The sequence below is a fragment of the Microtus oregoni genome, unplaced genomic scaffold (genome assembly GCF_018167655.1).
Source record: "Microtus oregoni isolate MIOR12 unplaced genomic scaffold, Mior012 000060F_ref0000265, whole genome shotgun sequence".
Lineage (NCBI taxonomy): Eukaryota > Metazoa > Chordata > Mammalia > Rodentia > Cricetidae > Microtus > Microtus oregoni.
The window spans coordinates 3,914,216-3,941,337 of NW_024543870.1; the positions used below are offsets into that span (position 1 = coordinate 3,914,216).

The following is a 27,122-nucleotide window of genomic DNA, read 5'->3' on the forward strand; positions in this document are numbered from 1 at the left end:
TTTTATCATCATGAAGTTAATACAAGGGCAGGCTGAATGTCTTGTCCACAGTCTTGGGATTGGCGTGGTTACTCAGCTCTTGCATGTTTTATATGCTTTCTCAGTTGGACATCTACAGTCTGAAATCAAATGCTCCTAGATCTTAAATTTGGTGTTGGTAAGTTGTTGCTCAAAAAAATTGAATTCCAGAGCATTTCAGGTGTCAGATTTACAGGTGAAGGTTGCTCAACCAGTACCTGCTGTCTAAACTTTGTTTTATCTTGTTTTCCCCTTCTTCCTTGCAACTCTTAGTTTGTAAACATGGATGCACACACACATGCGCACGCACACAAACACACACACACACACACACTCCGCTGGGGCAGACTTACTCTTTAGATAATTTTTTTTTTTGGTTTTTGGAGACAGGGTTTCTCTGTGGCTTTGGAGCCTGTCCTGGAACTAGCTCTGTAGACCAGGCTGGTCTCGAACTCACAGAGATCCGCCTGCCTCTGCCTCCCGAGTGCTGGGATTAAAGGCGTGCGCCACCACCGCCTGGCCTAGATAAATATTTTTTAACACCCTCTTTTTTATTTTAATGTGCATCAGGGTTTTGCCTGTATGTCTGTGTGAAGGTGCCAGATCCCCTAGAACTGGAATTATAGACAGTTGTGAGTTTCCATGTAGGTGCTGGGAGTTGAACCTGGGTCCTCAGGAAGAGTAATCAGTGCTCTTAACCTCTGAGCCACTTTTCCAGCTGTTTGCATTATATGTAACCCTAAAAGAACTAAAACTGTGACTGTGTCACATGTGTTCTTCTATGTAAAATAATTCTGAGGAAGGATTCAAAAGAAGGAATGGTTCCTAAGATTGTCTTTGAAGATATTGCAGATGTTTTAGAAGTTTTTTGGCATATAAAAATTTCCACCAGTGCTTCCTGGTTTCTAAAAGTATGAAAGAGGTTAGTGATGGTCTGAGTGGTAGAGCATTTGCTAGCAGGTGCCTTGATTCTCAACACTGTGAAAAGGAGAGGGTGTGGGGTGGGGAGAGGGAGAAAAATACTGTGCAAAAACCTAGTAAAATATTATAAAATATGCAATTCTTTTTTTTTTTTTTGGTTTTTCGAGACAGGGTTTCTCCATAGCTTTTGGTTCCTGTTCTGGAACTAGCTCTTGTAGACCAGGCTGGCCTCGAACTCACAGAGATCCACCTGCCTCTGCCTCCCAAGTGCTGGGATTAAAGGCGTGCACCACCACCGCCCGGCTAAATATGCAATTCTTAAAACACATATTTAGTCTTAAAAAGTTCTACTTTGTTGTAAAATAGTCTATTTTGAGGAGTGGAATTTCTTTTAAGTTATTCTTCCAGTTTACTGCCAGGCAGCAGGTATATTTTATTGCTAAGTTTAAAGGTTTGAGTATCTATGAATTGCTTTTACACATAGATTTGTCCCAATACTTTTATAAACCACCGATGTTTTGTCTTCATGAAGTTTTTCCATATATCTTTAGGCACTAAGTCGTTGAAGCCTTATAAAGTAACAGTCAGGTCCTGCTGTGTGACTCTTGTCTGTTGAACTGATTCCCACTTCTTTTAAAACAGAGGTGTGCTCCTGCATCGATCCGCCTCATGGACAACCAGCAGTTTCAGTTTGGTGAGTAACTGTGCTCAGTTAGCCTCAGAACTTTCAGAGAACGATGGTCGTCACCATGCTGTCCTCATGGAGCTCTGATGAGTGCTCAGTCTTATGAGAGAGTGCCGCGGTGGAGGGCTGTGGGGAGCACAGGTGCCTGGGTTGCTGCGGAAGCTGCGCCTCATTCATGGGGGAAAGCTTGGAAAGGCTTCTGTTGGAGGTGGCACTTGCTCTGAATCTTCAAGGGGAAACGGAGGTTTGCTTGAGTCTTCTACCTGACCAGATTTGTTCCCTTATGGGCAAAGCTGAACTTGTGAAAGCACAATAGCATGTTTTAGAGTCTACAAATATTTTAGTGACTATTATAATGTCTGCAGTGGTCTTTCTTTGTGGAGGGGGCATCAATCATTTTGGCCTTAGAAAGCCCTTTCTGGCAGTGTTGTTCAGGGTGAGTTAAAGCACGATTAATAAAAACTCAGAGAAATTGGGGTTCAACCTGAAGATCTAAAAAGCAAAGTAGCCAGCCACTGGCTCTTACCTTGACCTCAGTCCAGAATGGCCATCCTGCCTCCAGGAATCTCAGAATGAGACTGAGAGCTGTCTCCTCTGTTTTATAACTCTCTCTACTGGGATTAAAGGCATGCACCATCTGGTTCCTGTGGCAAACTAGTGTGGCTGCTGGTATTAAAGGTGTGTGTCACCACTGCCTGGCTGTAAGGCTGACCAGTGGGCTGTTTTACTCTGGTCTTCAGGCAAGCTGTATTTACTAAAATACAAATGAAATGCCACTGCAGTGAGTGAGGAGGGATGGACTGGAGATGAAGCTGCGGGGTGAACAGTACAGGGGCAGATCTGGAGCACCTGTGGCAACGGTGGAGAAGAGGGGCAGGTTTTCAGGACAGCCATTAGCTTGAGCAGGGACTCAATAAGATGCCTACTAGCCTGGCCTTGACCTCTGTCTTAGTCCAGATGGACCTTGAACTTTGAGTTCTTCTGCCTCATCCCCTTGTATATCTGAGATTGCAGTCCTGAGCCCCGAGGCATAGCGCAGCACGTTCTGTGTTTAATTTCAGTTATTAATGTAGGGTGAGTCCTGTTTGGCGAAAAGAAGTGAGCATCCTGATGATGTGCTATTTCTAAGTTTATAGATACTTAAATTATCTTTAAAATATAGTTTTGTTGGAGAAACATCTTTTATATCTTATAGGAAAGAAAAAAGTTTCTAGACAAATCAGATTTTGATTCTGGGACTCATAAACACCACTAAGACGGTTTCTATCTACCCCACAGTTGGTTTTTTTTGTTTGCTACCTTGCGTGTCTCTCAGTTTTTCCCTGTTGTAGCCGTAGCATGGGTATCTCTTAGTCTCTATGTATGACCTATTTTACTTAGTCTTTCATGTAACCTAGTTTTGTCGTTACAATCAGGAAAAACAATGTGGTGAGTAGGTATTATATATTGAATTCTCACTTATAAATGAATTGGAATAAAAGGCTGGTAATGATTGTTTTAGGAGCAACTAGATTGTCCTTTGCATTTCTTTTAAAGGAAGATCTTATACTTCAGAATCCTCAACCCTAGAAGACTAGAAAAAAAAAAACCCTTTCTTTGAAGACAGTTTTAGGTTTTGCTAAATACTTGAGGATCTTTTTTGAAAACTGCATAAACAGGATGATTTTTTTTTTTAAATTGTGCTCAGCACTAAGGCCAGATGTGGAACTTAACTGGAACCATCCCAGTGCTGAGAAGTTGCTCCTCTTTGAAAACTATGAGAAAGCAGTAGAAGGTTCCTACCCAATTAAGTGTAATCTGCAGGCGGTGATGTTAATTTAACAGACTCTGAAATGCTGTTTGTTTTATTTTGGCAATTTTAACTCCCTGAGTGTGATTAAGGAAGCAATTGTTAGTTTTATGCTAAGAATTCTGGATGAGCTAAGAATTAAGAAACAACCTTAAACTTCACATGGACTCCATATTTGGTTATGGTTCTGTGTAGTTTCTGTATAATTAAAAAATGATAGTAAAACCAGCCACCACTGAATATTCTTAATAAAATAAAAATTAATGAGGTGGTTTTACTGTGTGTAAATTGTACCATTGAAAGATAACTGAAAGTATGTATAGTATTAATTACATGTAGTAATTTTTCTTAAAAAGAAGTGACTTTTATAAGTAAAACACTGTCACACTTGAAAGAATGTAGAGGTAAAAGATCTTAATAAAAGCATCCATATAAATTACAGCTGTAAAGACTTGCTTCCCTTAGAATACTAAATTAAAGCCATCTTTTGATCTCAAAAACACCTAATTTGTTATTAATTTAAACTGTAAACTTTTTTTCTCTTCCTAGGTCATGCTCTTAAACCTCAGGTCTCCTCTATTTTTACATCATTTTTAGATGGATTAAAAAAGTTTTATATTACAAAGGTAAGACTAAAAAAAATCTAAAATTGTACTTGTACAGGATGTAAGTTTTTCTTCTTGCCTTCTCCCTATACACACCTCCCATACGGATGTTTTTCCGTGGGGTGTAGTGTTCTGATGTGGGAAAAGGTATGTTAGCAACTGAACTGTGTGGTCAGGTCAATTTGTATCTAAAGTCTAAAAACAGCTGCATTGAGCAGTCTCATGCTGGCGACATTCCCTATAGTTGAAATTTTTTTTTATAGTTATACTCAGGAGTGAAATGAGATTAGGTTCATTTATTTATTTAATGTTTTATTCCTGAGAACTTTGAAAGGTTGTACTAGTGTGTATGAGCATGGCAACAATGTGTGTCAGAGTGTGCACCACCGTGGCAACAATGTATCATTTTATTGTTGTAGTTGGAAGATTTTTTTTCATTATTTTGCTTAATTAGGTAATGTTTCTTAAAACGCCAGAGAGCTTGAACTGTCTCTGTTTTTTCTGGGTGTAATTTTGTGTGAACTATCTAAATGTGGTTGTTGTGCTAGGGAGGGTTCCTTGTTTGTCCACTGCACTTTGACACACACCCTTTTTGAGTAATGGAATAGGAAGTACCCTTTGGCATGGATTCTGTAAATAACATTTTCCAACCAAGCACCTCCCTTTTTTAATAGGGTTTTTCATTCTGGTGCTATGTGAACTTAAATTTATGTCTGTTCTTAGGACTATTTAATCACTTCTAAGCTAAGAAAGCCCTTTCTCTTCTAGTGTATTTAGGGACCTTTTACTCCCCAACCCCCATTATTTTCTTGTGTTGTCCAGTTTTTTGTTTGTTTGTTTTTGTAGTGTTGGGAATAAAACTCAGGGTCTCACACACTAAGCAAGTGGTCGGACATTAAGCTATAGCATTTCCGTTACCTGTTTTAATTGACAGTGAAAGGTTTTGTGGTTTTTGTTGTTTTATTTAGCTATTTTGCTGTTAGATGAAGATCTAGATTGCTCTCCACCTCCTCCTCCTCTCCTGTGCTGACCCTTGTGTCAGTACTAGTGACTGGGACTAGTGCCTGCTTCTTTTTACATTGAGCCGAAGGCCCCTTGCTATGTCCTGTACTACCTGAGAATAGATACTGCTCATTCTTTGTAATAGTTTCTGTTTTGTTTTTGAAAAATTAAAAAAAATATAATCTAGTTTTACCTCTTATTATTTAGAATTTTCTTTGTTGCCACTATTACACGTTCATTATTCTAGAAAAATTTTAGAGACTTGTCCTTTTCGAATGTACAGTTTTTTTTATTAAAATTGGAATAGTCTAGTATATTAATTTGTACAAGTATTGGTAAATTCGAAATAATTTATGCATTCAGGACCATCTGTGTTACTTTTTTCCCCTAGTGAATTGATATATTTCCTTTTAAAATTAGTCTTAGTTCTTTGCATGCACAAGATCTTTTTGTTACTGTTATGTAATGTGTCACGGTTGGTTTGTAGAGATGTTAGCTCCACCCATATGCTTTGCTCTTTGGTTCTGTAATTTGTATTTGTTTCTGTAATTACAGTTAAAATTCTGGCAGGTTACCTGTTGAGTTACTGTATCAGAAGTGATTATAATCCCACAGAACTTTGAAATGCAGTGTATTTGTACTTATGTTTTGTCTTGCCGTGCTGGGCCTCAAGCCCAGGACCTTGTGCAGGTCAGGCAAGCACTCACCTATGAGGTGGACTTCTGCAGCAGTGTCAGGCAGTCAGGCACTCACCTGTTAATTGACAGGGAAAGCCTCAAAGCTCACTGCTTAACAGGCTCCTGTACCTGAGGTCATGTTAGAAGAAAAAGAGCAAAATGTATTTCACTTTACTGTTTTATAAGCTAAGGCCTCTCTGTAATAATACAACTTTATTTTATATTTTGTAGTTTAAAGGATTTGATCCAAATCAACTAAGCGTAGCCACATTACTGTTCGAGGGGGACCGTGAGAAGGTTCTTCAACATGAAAAACAAGTATATGACATTGCTGCAAAATTTGGGTATGGCTTTGAGTTTATAGCAAAGAGGAAGTATGCTGAAGTTGTGCTGGCCTCGTACAGACTGTATGTGTCAGCAGGCTGTATTAAATTCATTGTGATTTATGGAAGTAAGCTTAAAATATTTTTATCCCAAAAATTTGTAGGAAGAGTAATCTGTTGCTTTGACCTAATTTTACACATACATAATGTGTGTGTATGTTATATGATGTTAAATATTTTGCTTTTCCTAGATTTTTGCTTGAATGACAACTTTGTGTTGTGTTATTTGTTGTGTAGGAATGAAACAAATGTCTTGTTACTAGTTCATGTATAAAACATATTACTAATGTGTTTTAAAAAGGAAATTATGTTTAGTCTGTGATATTTGATAAATTACCTATACTCCACTCCCTGTCACTTACTGTTTTATGTGGGTATAAAGAAACAGAAGACACTTCCCATATAACCTACTGAATAATGGTGGGGTGGTTTCTGTCTCCTGATGGATGAGAAGACAGATGGGGAGAGCTCCAGTGGCTGAGTCCTTAGTCAGGCTGTGTTCCGCCTCCCTTCTCAGGTGCCGAAGCCAGCAGTCGTTCCCATCTGTCCAGGGCCTAGGGCATTTCCAGTGTTAAGCTTGTCCTGAACTCTGCAAACATTTATCTACCCTCCTTTCTTTCTGTCTTATGAAACTCACGTTGGAGATAAGTGCTTTGCAGTGCCCCACCTTGTGCTGTGCTACTTAACTCTTTATTTCCAGGGTTGGGATTAGTAGTAAATACTGTCTTCTTAGAGGAAAAACGGTCTCATTTTAGATTCAGTCTACTTTATTCTGATACTGTCTTTGAAAATAAGTCCCTCTTTTATTTTTGATCTATTCTGAAATTACAAGCAGAGTTTTAATTTCCTTAATAGAAGATGAAGTTCATTCTTTTATTTTCCATGTTTTGTTTTGTTTTTAACTACTGAAGCATATTCGTCAGAAAGGAGATTTAAGTTAATTTTTTCTGTATCTGCTCTAGCTTGAAATACTAGAAACTAAATATTTAAAAATTTTTTATTTACATATTTCACTTGATCTTACTTAACACAAAAACTGAGAAATGATCCTTATGAATTTAAATATTTAATTGGGATTTCTAAAATTTCAGAAGTATTAGATGAAAATGAAATATTTGAGTTGCTAGATATGTGTTAAATTCTGCCTCTTCTCCAATCCCCCAGTGCATGCGCTCCTGTTGACAGAGGTTTCTGTCCTGCCCAATTCCATAGCCATTCAGTCCCAAATAAACACACAGAGGCCTACACTAATTATAAACTGGTTGGCCTATTAGCTCAGGCTTCTTATTAACTGTTTCTTACATCTTAAAGTGGCCCATAATTCTTGTCTGTGTTAGCCATGTGGCTTGGTACCTTTATCAGTGCGTCTGGGTCAGGACTGCAGACTGAGCCTTTCCTCCTCCCAGAATTCTCCTGTTTTGATTGCCCTGCCTATACTTCCCACCTGTACTTCCTGCCTGGCTACCGGCCAATCAGCATTAAACCAGTGCAACTGACAAACCTTTACAGGGTACAAGACCATTGCCCCACAGCACACCCACACAGCTCTGTGGAGATAGGGCTTTCCATTGCAGTTTGGAGCAGGCTGGAAGGTGATGGTAGCTAGTACTGTGCCACACTCGCTGCTGTTCGTGCAGGAGGTTAGTGACAACAAATGACCACCTTGCTTTCTGCTTCACACTTAGCCTGTCTCTCCTTAGGTGTTACTTTGTTTCTTAGGACATACTCTGTGTGTGATTAAAAACTTGTTTAATGAGTTAATGACACTCAGTAGGAATCCCCTCCCCACCCATTCTATTCTTCCTAATTACTAATACCTTTACTCCTTCAAGAGCTGAATAAACATCACCTGTCAGTAGTCATAAGGCAATGACTCATCATTATTTTTACAGTGTTCTTAAGTTGTTTGATGTAATTCAGCATGAGAATAATTACTTTGGCCAGATTTTTTTTTAACGTAAAATGGGAGTCTGGTTTTCCTCTTCATTAAGCTGCCTACTCCTTTAAATATGTTAAGAACCTGTGGATTGGTGTTTGAAATTTGTGAGAATAACAAGAAGTAGACGATTGATGTTCTACTTAGAAATAAAGCAATTTAAGTCTAAATATATATATACATACATACATACACACACACACACACACACACATATATATTTGGAGTAGCTGCAAAATTGTCAGTTTTAGAAATATTTCATTTCTGAGTTTTGTGATTGCTTACATATTGTATCTTAATTTTGATTTTGACTAAATTGACAGTTCTGAAACAAAAATAAAAGTGGTTTTAAAAGCTAAATTTGCAAGAAAACGTGATTATGAAAAGTAAACCCAAATTGCTCGTTATTTTCTTTCAGGACTTATGAATATAGGATGAATGTCCAGTTACAGGGTTTTTTATTGTTGTTTTTTGCTTCAGATTTTTTATTTTATTTTTTAAATTTTATTTGAGTGTGTGTGTCTCTGTGTGTGTCCGTCTAGTGTGTATGTGCACTTGTGACAATTTCTTTGGAGCTAGAGTTACAAGGTGGTTATTAGCCATCCAGTGTAGGTGCCAGCAGTCACACTTGGTCCTCTCCAAGGGCAGTAGGCTCTCTTTCCTGCTGAGCCATTTCTGTAGCTCCTCCAGATTTTTTCAAAAAGCATGTTTCTATGGGGTTTGTTCACTGCATCTCAGTGTAGAATGGATCCCTTACCACCAGATAGTAGCAAAGAACTGAAAGGAAAGTGGCTTGCTTTGGGAAGGAAAAGTAGGCTTGGTGTCACCCAGCGCAGCAGCTAGACCTGTTCCCACCATATACTTTGGCACTCTGTCTCAGTGGTTCCTAGCTCAGGTGTCCCCCAGCTTCCTGTGCTTTCCTTTCTACTACCAGCTCCCGTGAGAACTCTTTACTGCTAGCCCTGAACTGCTGCTTCTTTAGTTGCAGAGACTGACTTTGTTTTGTGTCTGCTTAAGCCCGGAGCCCGACTGGATCCCCCTTAAGTCCTCGGCCCAGCACTTTAGAAGTTATAGAACTTTATTCTCTGCCTCAGCCTCACATCCAACCCAGAACTAACATTTGACTTTGAGTGATTTGACCTGAGCTGTGTCTTGCTTGTTCTCTAACATTGTGTTTATAAAATGATATCCTTTGTTTTGCCCACTCTTCAGTTAATCCTGATACTGCTAGGGCTCTGTTACACAGAGGAACCCTGTCTCAAAAAGACAAAGAGAAACAAGGAAGTGTTTTCAGATTTGTTATTCAAGCATGTTCTCTTGTTAACTGGTATATTAATGACTTGTGAAATTAAGATAAAAGTGAGTATACCATGTTAATCTGTTGAGCAGTTATTTTCAGATGTTGTTAGTTTAGCTTTTTTATTATTTCTTCAGTTAAAATATATTGATCGTTTGTTCTTCATCTGCAGTGGTCTGGCAGCTGGAGAAGATAATGGACAGAGGGGTTATTTGCTGACTTACGTCATTGCGTATATGCGTGTAAGTTGTATTTCTGACATTAATTACTTTCCTATTGCCATGGTAAAACACCATGATCAAGGAAGGCATCTTATAAAAGAAAACATCTAATTTGGGACTCATAGCTGCAGAGGAGTCCGTGACTGTCATGGCAGCAGGCCCGCAGGCCCGACAGTGGAGCAGCAGCTGAGAGCTCACCTCTGTCCATAAGGAGGAGGTAGAGAGAGCTACCCGGGAAAACCATAGACCTTTGAGACCCACAGCCTCCTCCCCCACCCCTCCCACCCTTCCCACAAGGCCTCACCTGATCCTTCCCAAATAGTGCTGTGTACTGGGGACCAAGCATTCAAATGTATGACACTGTGGTGCCATTCTCCTTCAGACCACCACACTGACTTAGGGCACAGACAGACTTCAGTCTTCCTTGCTTATCTTCATAAGTACTCGGCTACTGTAATTAAGCACACCATTTTACTGGAAAAAGCCTGGATTTACTTTTAGTTGCCTCTTTACTTTTTTTTTTTTTTACTTTATTTTGCTTTAAATTTACTTTTTAGAAGCCCCTTTAAAACTTTGGTATGTGCTTTTGAGGAACTTACAGGGGATTTAATGTCTTTCTACCTCTGAAGGCCAGTTTGCCTTTCTTAACATTGCTTGGGTTGGAGTTAAGCTGTTCTGTGTAGCAATGGTCTTTAGTTGATGTATGATCCATCATAAGGATTTATAAATCTTTATCTTTTCTTTAAAAATTGATACATAATTCCAGGTAGCCACTGGTTCAGAAGTCAGAAACTGTGTGAACACTGCAGACTTTCTTAGTATGGACTCTGCCTATGAGAGATGCCATTGCTCACATTGACTTCAAGTCTGTTGCGGTTGCCACTATAAACCAGCCTTTTGAGTTTGTAGTTTTTCATTTGTTCTACTTTGGCTTTTATAGACACTGTTTTCTGGCTGAAGTTACTTTTACTTAATGTATTTTAAAGTTTAACTGTTAGTGATTTTAATGATCTTATCTAAAAAGATCCATTGGTTGCCTTACTGAAAGTTTGACTTTCCCAAGTTACAGATTTTCTAATTTTCCAGTTGGAAATAGTTTTGAGGGAAACGTTTATAAAAAGATACATTTTTTTATTGTTCTCTAAAGGCATGAAATGTTCTCATTTCAGGATAATTTACTCCTAGTTAAGATCTGTTTTCCTACCAGCATGTGCCACCCTCATCAACTTAATATGACAAGTTCAACAGGACTACCATATTCAGGCTACCCATGCATGCTTCAGCATTGCCAGGGCATAAATTTCAATTTTCATTCAAGGTCTGTTTTCATAGTGTAGTGAAGAGTCATTTGCCCTACCCCTGGGGAATTCTTACTGGGAAAGCAGGCTGACTGCCTGTTCCCTCTGTTAGGAACCCTGACCAGGAGATATGCAGAACATGTGAGGAGTAGATGACTGGGCCATCTGTGTAGACTGTCACTACCCAGGATCTTCCTAGAGGAGATGTTTATAAAATCAGATATTTTCTCTGGGTACATTGAGGGATATATATTGATAGGTGTATTTCCCACAATGCTGAGTTCAGAATTGTAGAAAATTAATGTAGCTGTAATAAGTATAGCATGAGGTCCTTTGGGGGAATAGACTGTAAGTTTCCAGTTAATTTTGAGGCCAATACAAAAACAAGTTTAGGGATCTTTTCCCATAAATTTATTTGCTTTATCTTTACATTTCCCCTTACATTGATTTGTTTTGTGTTTGAATATGTACATGTGACGATGCATAGATCATAGCATATCTGAACGACAGTCTGCCGGATGCAGCTCTGTCTTCTACCCTGTGGGTCTTCAAACTCAGGTCCTCAGGCTTGGCGACAGCTGCCTTACACTGAGCTGCCTTGCCAGTCCTGTTTGCTTTGTTCTTTAAAACCTTTCTCTAGTGCATACCCCCACCGTCACAGGAATGAGTCCTAGACACATGGACTGAACCACTGAACACACACTTTAGATCAGTTAGATATGGAGGTGTGTCCTCTCAACACTTAGTGGAATTGAAGTGATTGTTCTTACTATATTTATTTATTTGTTTGTTTATTTATTATGTTTGATTGGTTTGATTTTTTGAGACAGTTTTTCTGTGTAGTCCTGGCTGTTTGGGAGCTCTGTCTGTAGACTGAGCTGGCTTTGAACTCAGATCTGCCTGCCTCTGCAACTCAAGTGCTGGGATTAAAGTTGTGAACCACCATACCTAGCTGTATTTTCTAAATTTGCTTCTAAATAAAAGTTGATATGAAAAAAGTGCAGTAGCAGCAGCAGCAGCACCACCAGCAGTAGCAACACCATCACCACCACCAGCACCACCAGCAGTAGCAACACCATCACTATCAGCATCAGTAGGAGCAGCAGCAGCACCACCATCACCACCACCAGCACCACCAGCAGTAGCAACACCATCACTATCAGCATCAGTAGGAGCAGCAGCAGCACCACCAGCAGTAGCAACACCATCACTATCAGCATCAGTAGGAGCAGCAGCAGCACCACCAGCAGTAGCAACACCATCACTATCAGCATCAGTAGGAGCAGCAGCAGCACCACCAGCAGTAGCAACACCATCACTATCAGCATCAGTAGGAGCAGCAGCAGCACCACCAGCAGTAGCAACACCATCACTATCAGCATCAGTAGGAGCAGCACCAGCACCACCATCACCACCACCAGCACCACCAGCAGTAGCAACACCATCACTATCAGCATCAGTAGGAGCAACACCAGCAGCAGCACCACCATCACCACCCTCCTCACCAGCAGCAGCACCACACACTGTCTTACCTCTTGTTCCTTTCTCCTTGTTGCTCAATTTTAATATTGGCTGTTTTACTGTTCTGTCCACTAAACATCTGTTCTCTAATCTCTTCCACACATGCAGAAACTGTTCCTGGAGAGAGACTCCGAGACTCCATCCACTAGGGAAGTACTAGGGTTCCTTTTCTGTGACAGATGCTTTAACTGCTGCTGAGGCTGTGGAGAGCAGCACACACAAGGCTCCCACACTCAGAGAGGTCATGCCACACTTGGAAACTTTCCAGTGTTCTTATGAGACAGACAGTAGGTTAGGCTAGATCAGAGGTGCACTGTTAACAACTTGCAGAAATTCTAGTGGTTTATCAATTGGTGCACTGGTTGTAATTTCATGATTTTTGTGTCTTTACAGGATTTGGGTTTGGAATACTATGTAGTAGGAGAATCTTTTGAGACTTCTGCTCCTTGGGACAGGTAAAACCTAAAAAAGACTTACCCTGATATACTTTATAATTGATACATTTATGCGGGTATGTAATTTGTCTGGGTGTGAATATGGAAAGTTTAAAATTTTTATAAGAAACATTGAAATAAGGAAGGTACTCTTATTTAAATTAGTATCACGATCTGAATACCATTGTTTTCAACCTTTACCCGCCTCTTTTTTGGATTAAGGTCGGTTTGTTTGGAATTCTACAAACAAGTGTATTAAAGTCAATGTTTTGAAGACTTACTGAACAAACACAAAACACTGTGGCGTAGTTTGACTTAGCTTAGGTGATTTTATTATGCTTAAATGTTCTTTTTAAATCTATCTCCCCCACCCCAAATTATTAAATCTCTTTGACTTCTTTTGTAATGAATGTCTCATTTAGCTTTGATCTCTCTCTCTCTCTCTGTAGATTTAACTAGATCTTTACCTGCATTTAAATAATTTCTGAAAGAAATTCAGTTTAAGATGTTAATCATAATTTTTATTTTTAAGTTTAAGCAAAATTTGGCACTAAAACACATGATAGAAAATGCATTATGTGGGTTTCTGAACCCGCTATGTAGGCATTAAATATTTACCCTCTTGTTTTCCTCACACCTGATTTTTTTCCTCTAGAAACCACTTGTCTTTTCCACCTTATCTTAATCTGCTGTGGATTTTGACTTTTGGTGTACTGGTAGTCAAATTCCAAGAATTATTTGAAATAAACCCATTCTATAGGATCACTCAGTTATTCTCTCTCCAAAAAGTGCAGAATTTTTTTCTTTAGATGATCTGTATGATTCTGATTGTCCTTGAAACTGCTGTGTAGCCCAGACAGAGCTTGTGATCTTTCTGCCTCAGTCTCTGCTGTTTTAATTACATTCACGTTCCATCACACCCCTCCTTAATTACAATTTTTTAAAGTACATTTTAACAAGGGGACTGAATTTTAAAAATAAAAATTGCTACCTGATTACCGTTGATCCCTTTGGAGCAGGCAGGCAGGCAGCTCATGTCAGGTTATCAGTGGTGACTTCAGTCCCATCATACCACTCCTGACTAACATCTCAGTATGGATTGCTACATAAACTGCCATGGCCTGGCTGGCTTCCATGGTTTAAACAGATATTTTTCCTCTCACCTTGAAATGTAGTATCAGGGGCCTTTGGGCATCTGGGTTTGCTGCTGAAGGCCCTCTTGGTTTATGAAAAGCCACCTTCTCGTTCGTCCTCATGTGACTGAAAGCAATCCTTCTCGTCTCTCTCGACAACATAACAACAATTCCATCCATTAGGACTTTGCCCTCGTGACCTAACGACCTGCCAGAGGTCAAGGCCCTGACTCCTGACATCACATGGTGTGAAAGGGAAGATTCTAGTCTGTGCATTCTGAGGAGACTCAGACCTCCAGTCCTTTGTCACTGGGAAGATGGATTAGGATAGTGTTAGCGCTTTTTTGTCACTAACTTCCTTGTTACCTGCCAATGTTCTCTTCCCTTTTCATCTTATAACTGTGGAGGCCAGCCAGTTAAATAAATATATAAATACATGAACTGATAAAAAATAGCATAAGAACTAGGCCTCCATGTGTGGGAGAATGGTGAAGCTCAGAATATCTTTGAGAACCTGACAGAAGGAGCAAGATCTGTCCCACGTGCATGAGCTGGCTTATTGGAGCCCATTCCCTGTGGTGGAAAGGGGGAAGGGGTTTAGTCCCACCTCAACTTAATGTGCCAGATTTTGTTGACTTTCCATGGGAGCCCTTACCTGTTGGGGGGGTTGGGGGTGGAGTGGAAGCGTGGGCGGAGACGTGAGGGGGAGAACTATGGATGGAATGTAAAATGAAATTAAAAAACTAAAATTAAAAAAAGAAAAAATACCTATTGGTACATTCAATTGTCTTTTCTAGGGTTATAGATCTGTGTAGAAATGTCAAAGAGAGGATAAGAAGGGAATGCAAAGAAAAGGGTGTTCAGTTCGCACCTCTTTCTACATGCAGGTGAGTTCCACAGCTATCGACAGATTATTCTGGAAAGCACTGCTTTTAAGCTTTTCTGTTGTGTGGTAGATGTGTGAGCTCTGTGACTGTGGGTACATGTGTGTGAGCTCTGTGACTGTGGGTACATGTGTGTGAGCTCTGTGACTGTGGATGTGTGAGCTCTGTGACTGTGGATGTGTGAGCTCTGTGACTGTGGGTACATGTGTGTGAGCTCTGTGACTGTGGTGGATGTGTGTGAGCTCTGTGACTGTGGTGGATGTGTGTGAGCTCTGTGACTGTGGGTACATGTGTGTGAGCTCTGTGACTGTGGATGTGTGAGCTCTGTGACTGTGGATGTGTGAGCTCTGTGACTGTGGGTACATGTGTGTGAGCTCTGTGACTGTGGTGGATGTGTGAGCTCTGTGACTGTGGTGGATGTGTGAGCTCTGTGACTGTGGGTACATGTGTGTGAGCTCTGTGACTGTGGATGTGTGAGCTCTGTGACTGTGGATGTGTGAGCTCTGTGACTGTGGTGGATGTGTGAGCTCTGTGACTGTGGGTACATGTGTGTGAGCTCTGTGACTGTGGATGTGTGAGCTCTGTGACTGTGGGTACATGTGTGAGCTCTGTGACTGTGGGTACACGTGTGTGAGCTCTGTGACTGTGGGTACATGTGTGTGAGCTCTGTGACTGTGGTGGATGTGTGTGAGCTCTGTGACTGTGGTGGATGTGTGAGCTCTGTGACTGTGGGTACATGTGTGTGAGCTCTGTGACTGTGGGTACATGTGTGTGAGCTCTGTGACTGTGGATGTGTGAGCTCTGTGACTGTGGGTACATGTGTGAGCTCTGTGACTGTGGGTACATGTGTGAGCACTGTGACTGTGGGTACATGTGTGAGCTCTGTGACTGTGGGTACATGTGTGTGAGCTCTGTGACTGTGGTGGATGTGTGTGAGCTCTGTGACTGTGGATGTGTGAGCTCTGTGACTGTGGATGTGTGAGCTCTGTGACTGTGGGTACATGTGTGTGAGCTCTGTGACTGTGGATGTGTGAGCTCTGTGACTGTGGGTACATGTGTGTGAGCTCTGTGACTGTGGGTACATGTGTGAGCTCTGTGACTGTGGATGTGTGAGCTCTGTGACTGGATGTGTGAGCTCTGTGACTGTGGGTACATGTGTGTGAGCTCTGTGACTGTGGTGGATGTGTGGCACTGTGTGCACATGCACGCAGAGGACTTTGCACAGCTCCTTTTCCCCTTCCACTCTGGAGTCTTGGCGTGCATAGCAAGTACTGACTTACCAGGGAGCCACCCTGATGCCCCCAAAGCATTGTTTCTAGGCAGCTGTAAAGGACAGTTTTCCAGCTGAGGAGTAGGTTTGGCCTGTTCCATTGCAGATTCCCTGAGCATCTCACCACATTGTTAGAACTGTGCCTCCGTCTTCAGCCCCTAAGGCAAGGAGCTTCCTGCTCTCACAGGACCTCTTAGCCATGCAGAGCAAGTGTGCCAGATCCCAGGCAGAGGAAGCCTATCCTGCTCCCTTACGCTGCAAACTCCAGGTGGAGGACAACTATAAACTGTAGAAGTAGTCCGTCTATCTGTGTGCATGTGTGTGTGTGCATTTGTGTGTTGGGGGCGAGTAACCCTTTTCATTATTGATTATATCCATGGGAATGGCATGAAGAATGAAAGGAGTGAAAGACTCAAGTGATAACCTCGCTGCTTTCCAATAAATGTTTCTTTGGTAACAGGGATATGTTATATGTTTGTTGTTAAGTGTGGTAGCCACAAGCCACACTGGTTAGTAAGTGATTGAAATGTTGCTTGTGTGAAATTAAAAAAATACATATTTTAAGTTTAAAAAAATAATTTGTAGCCGGGCGGTGGTGGCGCACGCCTTTAATCCCAGCACTTGGGAGGCAGAGGCAGGCGGATCTCTGTGAGTTCGAGACCAGCCTGGTCTACAAGAGCTAGTTCCAGGACAGGCTCCAAAACCACAGAGAAACCCTGTCTCAAAAAACAATAATAATAATAATAATAATAATAATAATTTGTAATCAATACCTTTCATATTGAACAGTGATTGGTTAACTGATTTTATTCTTTTTATTAAATAACAGCAGCTCTAAATGAAGCTTTTCTGAGAAGGGACCTTTACTTCTAGTCTTACAGTGTTAATTTTATATGTAAACACCAGGTTAAAAGTGTCAAGACAGGTGAACATTTGACTCTCTAGAAAGGTATTAAAGTAATTTAAAATGGAGAATAAATGACATTCAGATTATAAGGAAAGAACCTTGAAGGGCTACCTTGGAGGTAGTGTGGTATACTTGAGGAGCAAGCGTTTCCTGTGGAAGCCTGTCTCTGGAGCTTAGACTGGTGATGGGCCTGAAGCATACCGTCTTCTGTCAGTCTAGTACAACATGCAGTACTCATACACGGCTAGGCGTGTACTGTGAACAGGCGTGCATCGTGGCGACTTTCCCAGCTGTTGACTGCTGCAGGCGTGTGAGCACAGTTGTGGTCTGCTGAGCTATCATGTTTGATAACTAGATATATCCAACACACAGCATTTTCACCTCGCAGTGGGATTTTTTTTTTTTGCATACTCTGTCATTAAGTTGAGGGTTATCTGTATTTTTGCTTGCAATGCTTGTTTCTCTGATTAATATCGCTTCAGCCTGGGAAATAAACTTGAGATTTTGTTCCGTCCCAGGAATCGCCTGCCTACTATCTTGTCACCATGACAACTCTTATGGCCACTTTTAAGGAGTTGCTATGAGACAAAATGTATTGAAGAGTGAAGGCACCCTTCTACTCTTTAGCAACAGTTTCATCTTTTCACACTCTGTCTTTCATTGTTTACACTGTGAGTTAGGCCTAGTTTGGTTAAATCAGTTAGACCCATCATATTTGCTATAGACTTTAGTAGTGTTCTTGTATACAAATGCTAAACTGGGTAATCTAGTGGTCCTGCGTTTGTTGAATGGTGGCTGTCTTAGGATTTCCACTGCTATGATAAACAGAGCAGCCTGGAGAGGAAAGGTCACACATTATCACTGGGGGAAGTCAGGGCAGGAACTGATTCAGGAGTCCTGCTCACTGGTTTCCTCAACCTGCTTTCTTATAACAATTGGGACCACTACCAGCTTAGGGGTGATACCACCCACAGTGGGCTTGCCCTCCCACACCAATCAGTAGTCAAGAAAATGTATGATAGGCCAATTTGTGGGGGACATTTTGAGGTTTGCTCTTCCCAAATGATGAGAGTCACAATTACATAAAACTAGCCAACACAGTAGCAATGTTCTATTCAAATTTAGTTACATATTCTATGTACTGATGTTAGTGATTCTTTCCTGAGCAGTGTATACTCTTAATTGCTATAAACACACGATTTATTTTTAACGTTTGTTTTAAACTTGGTTATTCCTGATCACAGTACCTCTTAGTAAAATACAAATACTTTCTGATTTTCTCTTCTTTCTTCTTTTTAATAATTTATTTAATTTTATCTGCGTTGGTGTGAGGGTATCAGATCCCCGGAACTGGAGTTGCAGACAGTTATGAGCTGCCACGTGGGTGCTGGGAATTGAACCAGGGTACTCTGGAAGAATAGCTAGTGCCCTTAACCACCGAGCCGTCTCTCCAGCCCCCATCCAGTTTTCTTAAACTTGTAAATCTGGAACTTAAAATGTAAATGTTTAAGGGATCTTTTTTATGAGTGTGAATTAGCACAGGAAGAAAACACACAGCTGGCAAATTGACATAGCATTGTTAAACAGTTCATTTCTTCTGTTCTGAGGCACCTAACATTTGGCCTAAAAGACCATTACAATTTTAGATTAGATTCTGTTTGAACTGTCATTCTGTGAGATCAAGCCCTTTGTTGTTTCTCCATAGTGTGCACTTGGAGATATGACTGTGGTTGTCCCAACTCCCTTTACATGCTTCTCAGTTGCATTTTGAAATGTAGATATTTATTGCATAGATGATTTAAGAACCTAACATCCTTGATACCTTTTGTATACACACAACACACACATGGAGTCATAGGCGCCACTGTATTTGAGCTCGTCATTCATTGGTTTTTCAAGGCCTTTCTAATGATGGTGAGCTTCGTGAAGAGGCTGTATTTAAGTCTGATCCTGTTTGGTGTGTGAGCATTTCTCCTACTTGTGTACCATGTTTCTTTCTGTTAACTTTAAGAAGTCCGGAAGATTTGTAACTCATCACCACATTCATCAAGTCTGTTTGGGAAGTGTTGTTTACCACCTGAGGAAGATGGGTGTTGTGTTCATTTCAGGTCAACTAGAAAAGCATTTGCATTACTTTAAAATTTGTTTAACTTTGAAGGGATAATAATCTAGATTTACAAAAGTTGCAGAATAGTATAGTTGTGTTGGTATTTGTCCTGCTGCTGTGATAAAATACTATGATAACAGCAACCTAAGAATGGAGATTTTTGCGTTAGCTCACAGTTTGAGATAACCCTTCATGGTGAGCAGGTCAAGGCAGCAGGGGCCTCCGGGAGAGGCTCACATCACAGCCACAGCTAGGAAACAGGATAAATGCGTGTTGCTGCTCAGTTCCAACTCTCCATTTACTCCGGGTTCCTCTGCCCAGGGAATGGGCCTGTCTGAATTAAGGTGAATTTTCCTGTGTCAGTTGACATAGTCGCAGTTATCCCCACAGGCCTATCCAGGGGCACATTGTCTAGACGCCTCTAGACTTAAGCAGTAACCATCAGATTTCATATACTGCCTTGGTCCCTTTTCCCCAGTATCAGTATCCTACATGGTTGTATAGCATGATTCTTACAATTTAAAAACCAGTATTTACTATTATTGCTTGACCTGCTATTCTGGTTTTTAAGCTGCATAAAGCTGTTGGTGTAACTTATCTATCTCCACATTCTTCCAGTTTCTCTACCTAGTATGACAAAGGTAGTTACATTATACTAATTGTGTTTGAAAATGTGTGCCCGTTTAAATGTCACTTAACTGAGAATAAAATTGTCAGCATTCCTCACTTCTGCTCCTGTGTTCTGTAAAGTGCCCTGTATTGTCTGTAGAGAGCTTGTGAGTTTCTTTTAGCACATTGAAACTTTTTTTCTCCCCTTCAATGATTTATTTTTTTCTGCCGAGAATTTCTGATCCACAAGAATCCAGTCAAGTGCCAGCACATGGTATTGTTTTCAGAGCATTTATGTATTTTACAGAGGTGATAGCTTGTTTGTGTTTTAGGATCAGTGTAGTTTTTTAAATAATGAAAATTAATTTAAGTTCTTGGTATTTGCACGTCCTTGTGTAGTTCATGTTTCTGCTCTAAACAGTAATGAACCAGTGAAGAACAAGTTTCTTGTTTTTGATGTTGCCTTTACGGGTGATCCATACTTGTGTAGCATGTCTCTTCACCGTGGCAATGTAAGATGTATCCATGAGTATAGACTTGAACAGTAATGGGACTGTACTTCAAATAGTGTTCTCTGTCACCTACATGAAGAACTAATTGTCATAAGTTGGGTGTAACAGAAGAAAAGGTATATTGTCAAAATAAGGGCCTTCTAAGTTAGGTTTTTGTTAGGTTACTTTGTGCATGTTAAAACAGTTTATACCAGTACTTACCTGACTTTATTTTAAATGTTTTCAGATAATGCTGCTTAAAATAAGGTTCTGTTACTTGTAGATAACTTCAGCAAGCTTGCTGAGAATGCGGGGTGTTTCCACAAAACACTGAATTGTATAAACATTTTGCTTTATTTCCCTAGTTTTGGTAACATAAAACAGAGTAACTGAGTGGAGCCATGTATTGCAATCTTGACTAAACTCACATTTAAATGAAAACAAAATCCTTTTCCCCCACTGCATTCTTAGTTGACCTGTTTTGGCACCAGCTGCAGAGAAACAATGACCCTTTCCCTGGCAGTGGGAGTTTGACTAGAGGGTGAGGGTGTGGCTGGGGCAGATTGCCCAGTGAGCTTAGCTTTGACATTTCTAGATGTTCATTCTGTTTTCGCTGAATTTAGAGCCCGGTGGGATTTTGTCTGTTTGTCTTTCAGGGTGACGCAGACGTATGATGCAGGTGCATGTATCTACTTCTATTTTGCCTTTAACTACAGGGGAATTAGTGACCCACTGACTGTGTTTGAGCAAACAGAGGTAATTTTGCATATGGCTTTTATGTTCTTTTATTAATTTAAATAAATTTTAGTGCCAACTTAGGGATTTTAGTTTGAGTCACCTTAGTGACACGTGGTTTGCCTGGCTGCTAGCCCATTGAAATGAAATGTATGTTAAGTCCACTGTTTTTACTTACCAAATTGTCAGTCTGAAGTTAGTGTTAGGTATTCCTGAAGCCTGTGTCTCTTGGGTTGTTACTTTCAGTGCATTATAGTCAATTAAATAAGAACAGGAACTTCATGTCCTCGGGGGTCTTTGTTGTCCTTTTGGCAGACCAGGTGGTAGCTGCTCTTGAGGTCAGCAACCCTCATGTTCTTGGTCTGTGTCACTAATATATTCCCATGCTTGTGAATTTTCATATGATACGACTGTATATAAAGTCCTTGGGATTCATTTGCTAGCAGTTTCAATTACACTTCTTAAGTGGCCTTCAGCTGCTGGTTTAATAGACATGGGTGTTGACGGCAATATTGCTTGTTAGAAGCAACGTAGGATTCCTCCACAAAACTAGAAGAAACCATAGTAGATGTGTTACTTAGACACACAGGGGCCCTAGTTTTTTAAGTTGATTATGTATCTGCCAATGATAACCTATCATCCTCCAAAGTTTTAGTATATTTTGTATGTTTTTGGAGGTGTGTGTGTGTGTACAGGTGCATGTATGTAGTGCCACACACATGGAGGGCAGAGAATAAGCTGGAGGGAGTTGGCTGTTTCTTTCCACCATACAGGTCCCAGGGGTAATTCAGGTGGTCGGGCTTGGCAGCAGGTGCCATTAGGCACTGAGGAATCTCACCTGGCCAGAGGTTTGAGCATATTTCTATCTTTTTGACCTGGCTGTGAAAATGCCTTGCTTAGCTGGGCATGGTGGTGCACCCTTGTATTTTCAAGAACAGGGGAGGTAGAGGCAGGAGGATTGCAGCAAGCTTGATGTTCAGCCTGGATTGCAAATTAAGTTCCAGGCCAGCCAGGGTTAAATAGCATCATTTCAACACAAAGCAAACAAAACCTCCTTTCTTGGAGTCCGCAAATTGAAATGATTTCTATTTTCCCAGCTCTGTTCCTCACTTAATTCCTGATCTCATGGAGCTGTTTTATTTGAAGTGATTTATTAGAAATGTCAAGCTCTAGAGCAAAGACTAGTATATAATTATACTACTTATGACTACATAGGAAACCTCAGCTCACAAGACCTCTGGTTCCTTCACAGTAATTTGCAATGAGGTGTAGTCCATATGTTCCACTTGGGCAGTCTTCTGCCTCAGCCACCATTGATAGCTTTATAGACATGAGTATGTCTGAGAAGCTCACGGCACAGGACATATGCACCTTGTGGCTATTAAATATTAGCAAATCATTAAGAATAGAAAATGTAATGAAATATATACATGAAAAGCCATAATGAAACTCATCACTTCGTATACTAACCTAAATTTTTTTTCCAACTGAAAGAGAAAAGGAAAGTCAAAAGTATGCCAGAGCTTAAGTAGGGACAAAGGGAAACAGGTCCAAGGCAGCTCCAGGTTCTGTCTCCTTCACTGTCTTTTGTAATGTGTTTATCTTTCGACACAGGTACATGCCATAAAGATAGTTAGGGCTTAGCATGTTAGGAGTTAAACAAGGGGACAAAACAGAAACTTGGGGTGATTTTTTTTTTCTCCCTCCTTCCCTCTTATCCCCCCATCCCTGTGCTTGGACTGAGAGCTGTGCTCCATAGAATGCTGCTGACTGTGCAGTGGGAATGGATGCAGGGGTCATGAACATTGCTTGGCACCTTCCTGGGCATCTGGGAAGAAGTCAGTACACTTGGTCACTCCAAAGTGAAATCCAGATAGCAACAACATTGTGTGTTGTTTCCATTTACAGGCAGCTGCTAGAGATGAAATCCTTGCCAATGGAGGGAGCCTGTCACATCACCATGGAGGTATTTTTAAAGGGGAGTGGTATAGAAGTCCTAATATTCCTGCTTTTAAAAATATTTGGTTCAGGCCGGGCGGTGGTGGCGCACGCCTTTAATCCCAGCACTTGGGAGGCAGAGGCAGGCGGATCTCTGTGAGTTCGAGACCAGCCTGGTCTACAAGAGCTAGTTCCAGGACAGGCTCCAAAACCACAGAGAAACCCTGTCTCAAAAAACCAAAAAAAAAAAAATAATAATAATATTTGGTTCATTAAAATTCCAAGGAGAGTCATCACACAAGTAATTTGAAAGCACCTAAAACTTTGGAAATGTTTTTATATCTTAGAATAACTGTGATCAAGGTAGGTAGATTGTGTTACAGTTAACAGAGTGCTTGGTTTGATAAACCTGCCTTCATATGGAGCCTATCAACTTACCATGAGGTAAGAGAGCAGATTATCTTCCCTGGGAGGTAGTTGACCATAACAGCCAAAGCTTTGAAGAAAGGAAAAACAAAACCTATACAGACTTTTCCAGCCACTGTTGGAGTATAGATGACCAACAGTTGTATATATTGAAAGGTATTTGTTCCTACCCAAACTCAGCAAATTAATCAACAGGATTTTTAATAAGCTTAGGAAATTAGTAGAATGCAGTTGTATGATACAGTCTTATACAAGTTAAACAATAGCCATTCTGTTATTAAAATTGTAATTTTTGAGATTATCCATAGGTTCTCTATAACAGAAACTTGTTAGAATACATTTCTCTCTGTAATTTTATGCTTAGAAAGAATAGAAATGTAGAGATTAAAAAAAAAATAGGAAGGTACACAAGCACTAATAACCATCTAAAAATCAAATTCTTAGCCTGTCCTGGACTCTCCCTGTTCCTCTTGTCTTTTTTGATTTACCTTATAACTATAGTATCTAAAAATGCTGCAAATTTGTGTTTAAATCATTTGCATTTGCTTGCTGGAAAGTTGGGGTCCAGGAGGGCAGTGATTTTTTTTTTTTTCCTGTGTGTTGCTGTGTACTAGGGCCAAGAACTGCCTGATGTGCTCAGCCTCTAAATGTGTGTGGGGAGATATTGGAAGATATTTGGTGGAAAAGTGGTGTACTATAGAGTGCCTGTTCCAACAAAACATTCTTATAGCAGGGTTGGGAATGATTGGTGATGCAGATGAATGAGATGCAAGATAATTCAGATGTGCTGCATCGGTTTCATCCTCAGTGGCATCCTTTTTCCTTGACCCTCACAGAAACTTGAGTAGGTTGTCTAGTGAACACTGGAGTGGATACCTTCAGCCTTCGTCTCTTTTCCTGAATAGATGCTTTCCTTTAGAAATTCTTTTTTTCCTCCTTTTCATGTGTGTGCTCCTGAGTGTGTGCATTTGCATGTGTGTGCTCCTGAGTGTGTGCATTTGCATGTGTGTGCTCCTGAGTGTGTGCATTTGCATGTGTGTGCTCCTGAGTGTGTGCATTTGCATGTGTGTGCTCCTGAGTGTGTGCATTTGCATGTGTGTGCTCAAGTGCGTGTGTGCCTGGACGTGGCATCCTGAGGCTGGGTAGGAATCCTCCTTGACAGCTGCCTCATTCATTGAGGTGCTAGGAGATGTGAGAATGGCAAGTGAAGAAGGAGGAAGTGGGCCCTGGAGGTTTAGAGTTGAATTCAAAGCTGAGGTACGCCTCAGAGCCTTACACCTTCTTTAAAAATCAGGACTGTAAGATCTGTTACAGAACACACGAGGAAAGGGACAGAATGAGGATGACCGACTGTAGAGAAGGAGTGGTGGAGCTAAATGTCATCTAGAGAATGGATTATTAAATGGGCTGTTTCCTTCATTTTGGAATGATGGTTTCAGTTCACTCATGTTTTGTAGTGTGAGAAATTTTGCCAAGATTGAATGTGACCAAGCTTCCTGAAGTGGTGCAGAGGAGAGCCATGCTGGTAGCCTTTCTGTGTTCAGTAGCTCTGTTTCCTTTGCGGCTGTGAGAGTATTCAGGCCTTCCTGGCGGTGGCTGTGTGTGAGGTACCCAAAAGGACATGCACGTTGCAGTTGCTTCTCTGTGGTGGGCTGCTGTCTCTGTGGAGCACGGCTGCACTGAGCATCTTTAAAGCTCTCGCTGCGGAACAGCAGGCCAGACCCTGCTGCAGAGAGACTCGGAACTTGGCTGCAATTTGTGAAAGTTATAAAAGTTTTATATGTTATATATTATATTATATTGTGTGTGTGTGTGTGTGTGTGTGTGTGTGTACTACCCAGTACCACAAGTGAAGTCAATAAGCAATAATTGGTAAAAGGGTAAATCTTACCCTGTAATACATTGATTTATCAATCCTTGGTCTTAAAGCACAGTATGTGAATTGTCCCTGTGGGTTTTGTTTGTGATAGAGACTGAACCCTGTGCCTTCTAACTGAGCTACCTCTCTAGCCCCCTTTTTTTGATCCAAAGTATACTTAATGCCTTTTAATCTTGTAAAGTGTGTTCTCTTTATGTAAATATTACTGGCTAGCTAAGCTAGAGAATCTCAGAAGATTTTCCCTTCTCAAGGGTGTTACACAGTCCAGGAAAATAAGGATTACATTTAGAAACTGCTGATCAAAGCTGGCGTGACTGCCATGCTCACTGCTGCGAGCTTAGTCTCCTTTCTTCAGACTGCCCTGTCCAGGCAACCCAGCACAGTGAGTGCCTGCTTGTGAGAAGGGAAAAGGAGATAAAGGAAGTGCTGATAGTCCCACAGCTGTGAGTGTTCTCTGGGATCTGTAGAACTTAATCTCCTTTGGTCCTCTTCAGCATGCTGCTGAGTAGCTGTTACTTGTGCTTCAAATGGGATTCAGAACTAAGCTGCTGTTGCTAGTATAAGGACTCCATTCTTTGATGTCCCTGTCCTAACACCAAGATGCCTAAAGTGTTTGAAATAATTTAAAATCTCAAAGATTGAAATTGAGTGCTTTTGAAAAGAAATGCCATATATTAGTTTTCCTTTAAGACTAATAATCCTCCTTTTCTTTATTTCCCCATTTTCTAAGATAATTACCTTTTAAAGTTTTAATTTATTATAGGCATTTTTTATTCTTAGTAGTTCTTTTCCATAAATCATGTACTCTCTTGTTGCTTTTATACTTCCTGATGTAGGCACCTCACATCTCAGTATCAGGTACTGAGGCAGCACAGTGCAGGGAGGTTCATGTCACAGTGTCTTCATTGTTATTTCTATTACTGTAAACACCATGACCAAGGCAGCATATAAAAGAGTTCCAGAGGGTTGAGACCACGACCACTGCAGCAGGGAGCATGGCAGCAGGTAGACAGGGATGTCAGGCAGTCGCTGAGAGCTTACATCTGAAACACAATCAGGAGACGAGATGTTAAGAATGGCATGGGCCTTTGAAACCTCAAAGTCCACCACCAGCCATACACCTTCTCCAACAGGGACGTGCCTCTTAATCCTTCCCAAACAGTTCCACCAGCTGGGGGCCAGTATTAAAATATATGAGCCCATGTGTGACATTCACATTACGTCATCACTACAGACAGTAAAACTACTTGCACTATTTGTGTGTATTTTCAAGTTTTGGGTTTAGAGATCTTTACTTGTTAAAGGTTTCACGCATTGAAAAAATTCCATTTATTGGCTTGAAGTAGAATGTGGCAAGGTTTGAGTCCATACTAAATTTAGAGGCAGCTGCATTAAAAGACACATTTTTAAATTTCTGTCCCATTTGTCTTATTTATTTACTGTGTGATCAAAAACAGTGACTGCATGGAAACAAATTCCAAACTATCTGATTCCCTGTGCTTAGAAAAGGCTCGCAGACATGCAGTCTGCTTCACAAGCACGGTCCAGTGAGGGTGGGCTCTTGCTAAGCTGCCAAAGAGCTGTTCCTTTCACACCCCTGATCACGCACTTTCTTAGTGACCGTCTCAGCCCTACAACGTAAAACCAACCTGAAGATTTATGTGAGGGTCTCCAGGTAGCAAAAGATGTCACCTCTTCTGGTACTACCTTAGTTCAAATCTGTTTCCTGCTTGTGCCCTGCAGTACCCTCTTAACTCACCTGCCCCTCCTCACTTTTCTTGCTGCCTGGGAAGCTTCTCTTTAAGTCAAGTTGTCTCTTCACATTCAGAACAAAATCCAGACCTTTATCAGGCCTTCCAAGATGCAGTGGGGTGTCCACCCTCTATCTCTGTCCTCGTCTCCGATGCAGCTTTTCCTGACATTTCTCAGAATTGATTGACATCTTTTCCCTTACAC

The 27,122-nt window shown here is 40.8% G+C and overlaps 1 protein-coding gene across 2 annotated transcripts in view; it reads left to right on the plus strand.

Annotated features, from left to right (window-relative positions):
• The window catches only part of Agps (alkylglycerone phosphate synthase), a 92,055-nt gene that overhangs the window by 53,466 nt on the left and 11,467 nt on the right, over positions 1–27,122 (plus strand). Inside the window, exons 12-19 of one of the 2 annotated variants that reach the window (XM_041639724.1) lie at positions 1,582–1,633; positions 3,963–4,039; positions 5,929–6,041; positions 9,486–9,555; positions 12,747–12,808; positions 14,718–14,807; positions 20,845–20,944; positions 22,832–22,889. In XM_041639724.1, the coding sequence (XP_041495658.1) occupies positions 1,582–1,633; positions 3,963–4,039; positions 5,929–6,041; positions 9,486–9,555; positions 12,747–12,808; positions 14,718–14,807; positions 20,845–20,944; positions 22,832–22,889 (622 nt within the window). The remainder of the gene's footprint in view (positions 1–1,581; positions 1,634–3,962; positions 4,040–5,928; positions 6,042–9,485; positions 9,556–12,746; positions 12,809–14,717; positions 14,808–20,844; positions 20,945–22,831; positions 22,890–27,122) is intronic. The other variant, XM_041639725.1, reaches the window with a different exon arrangement.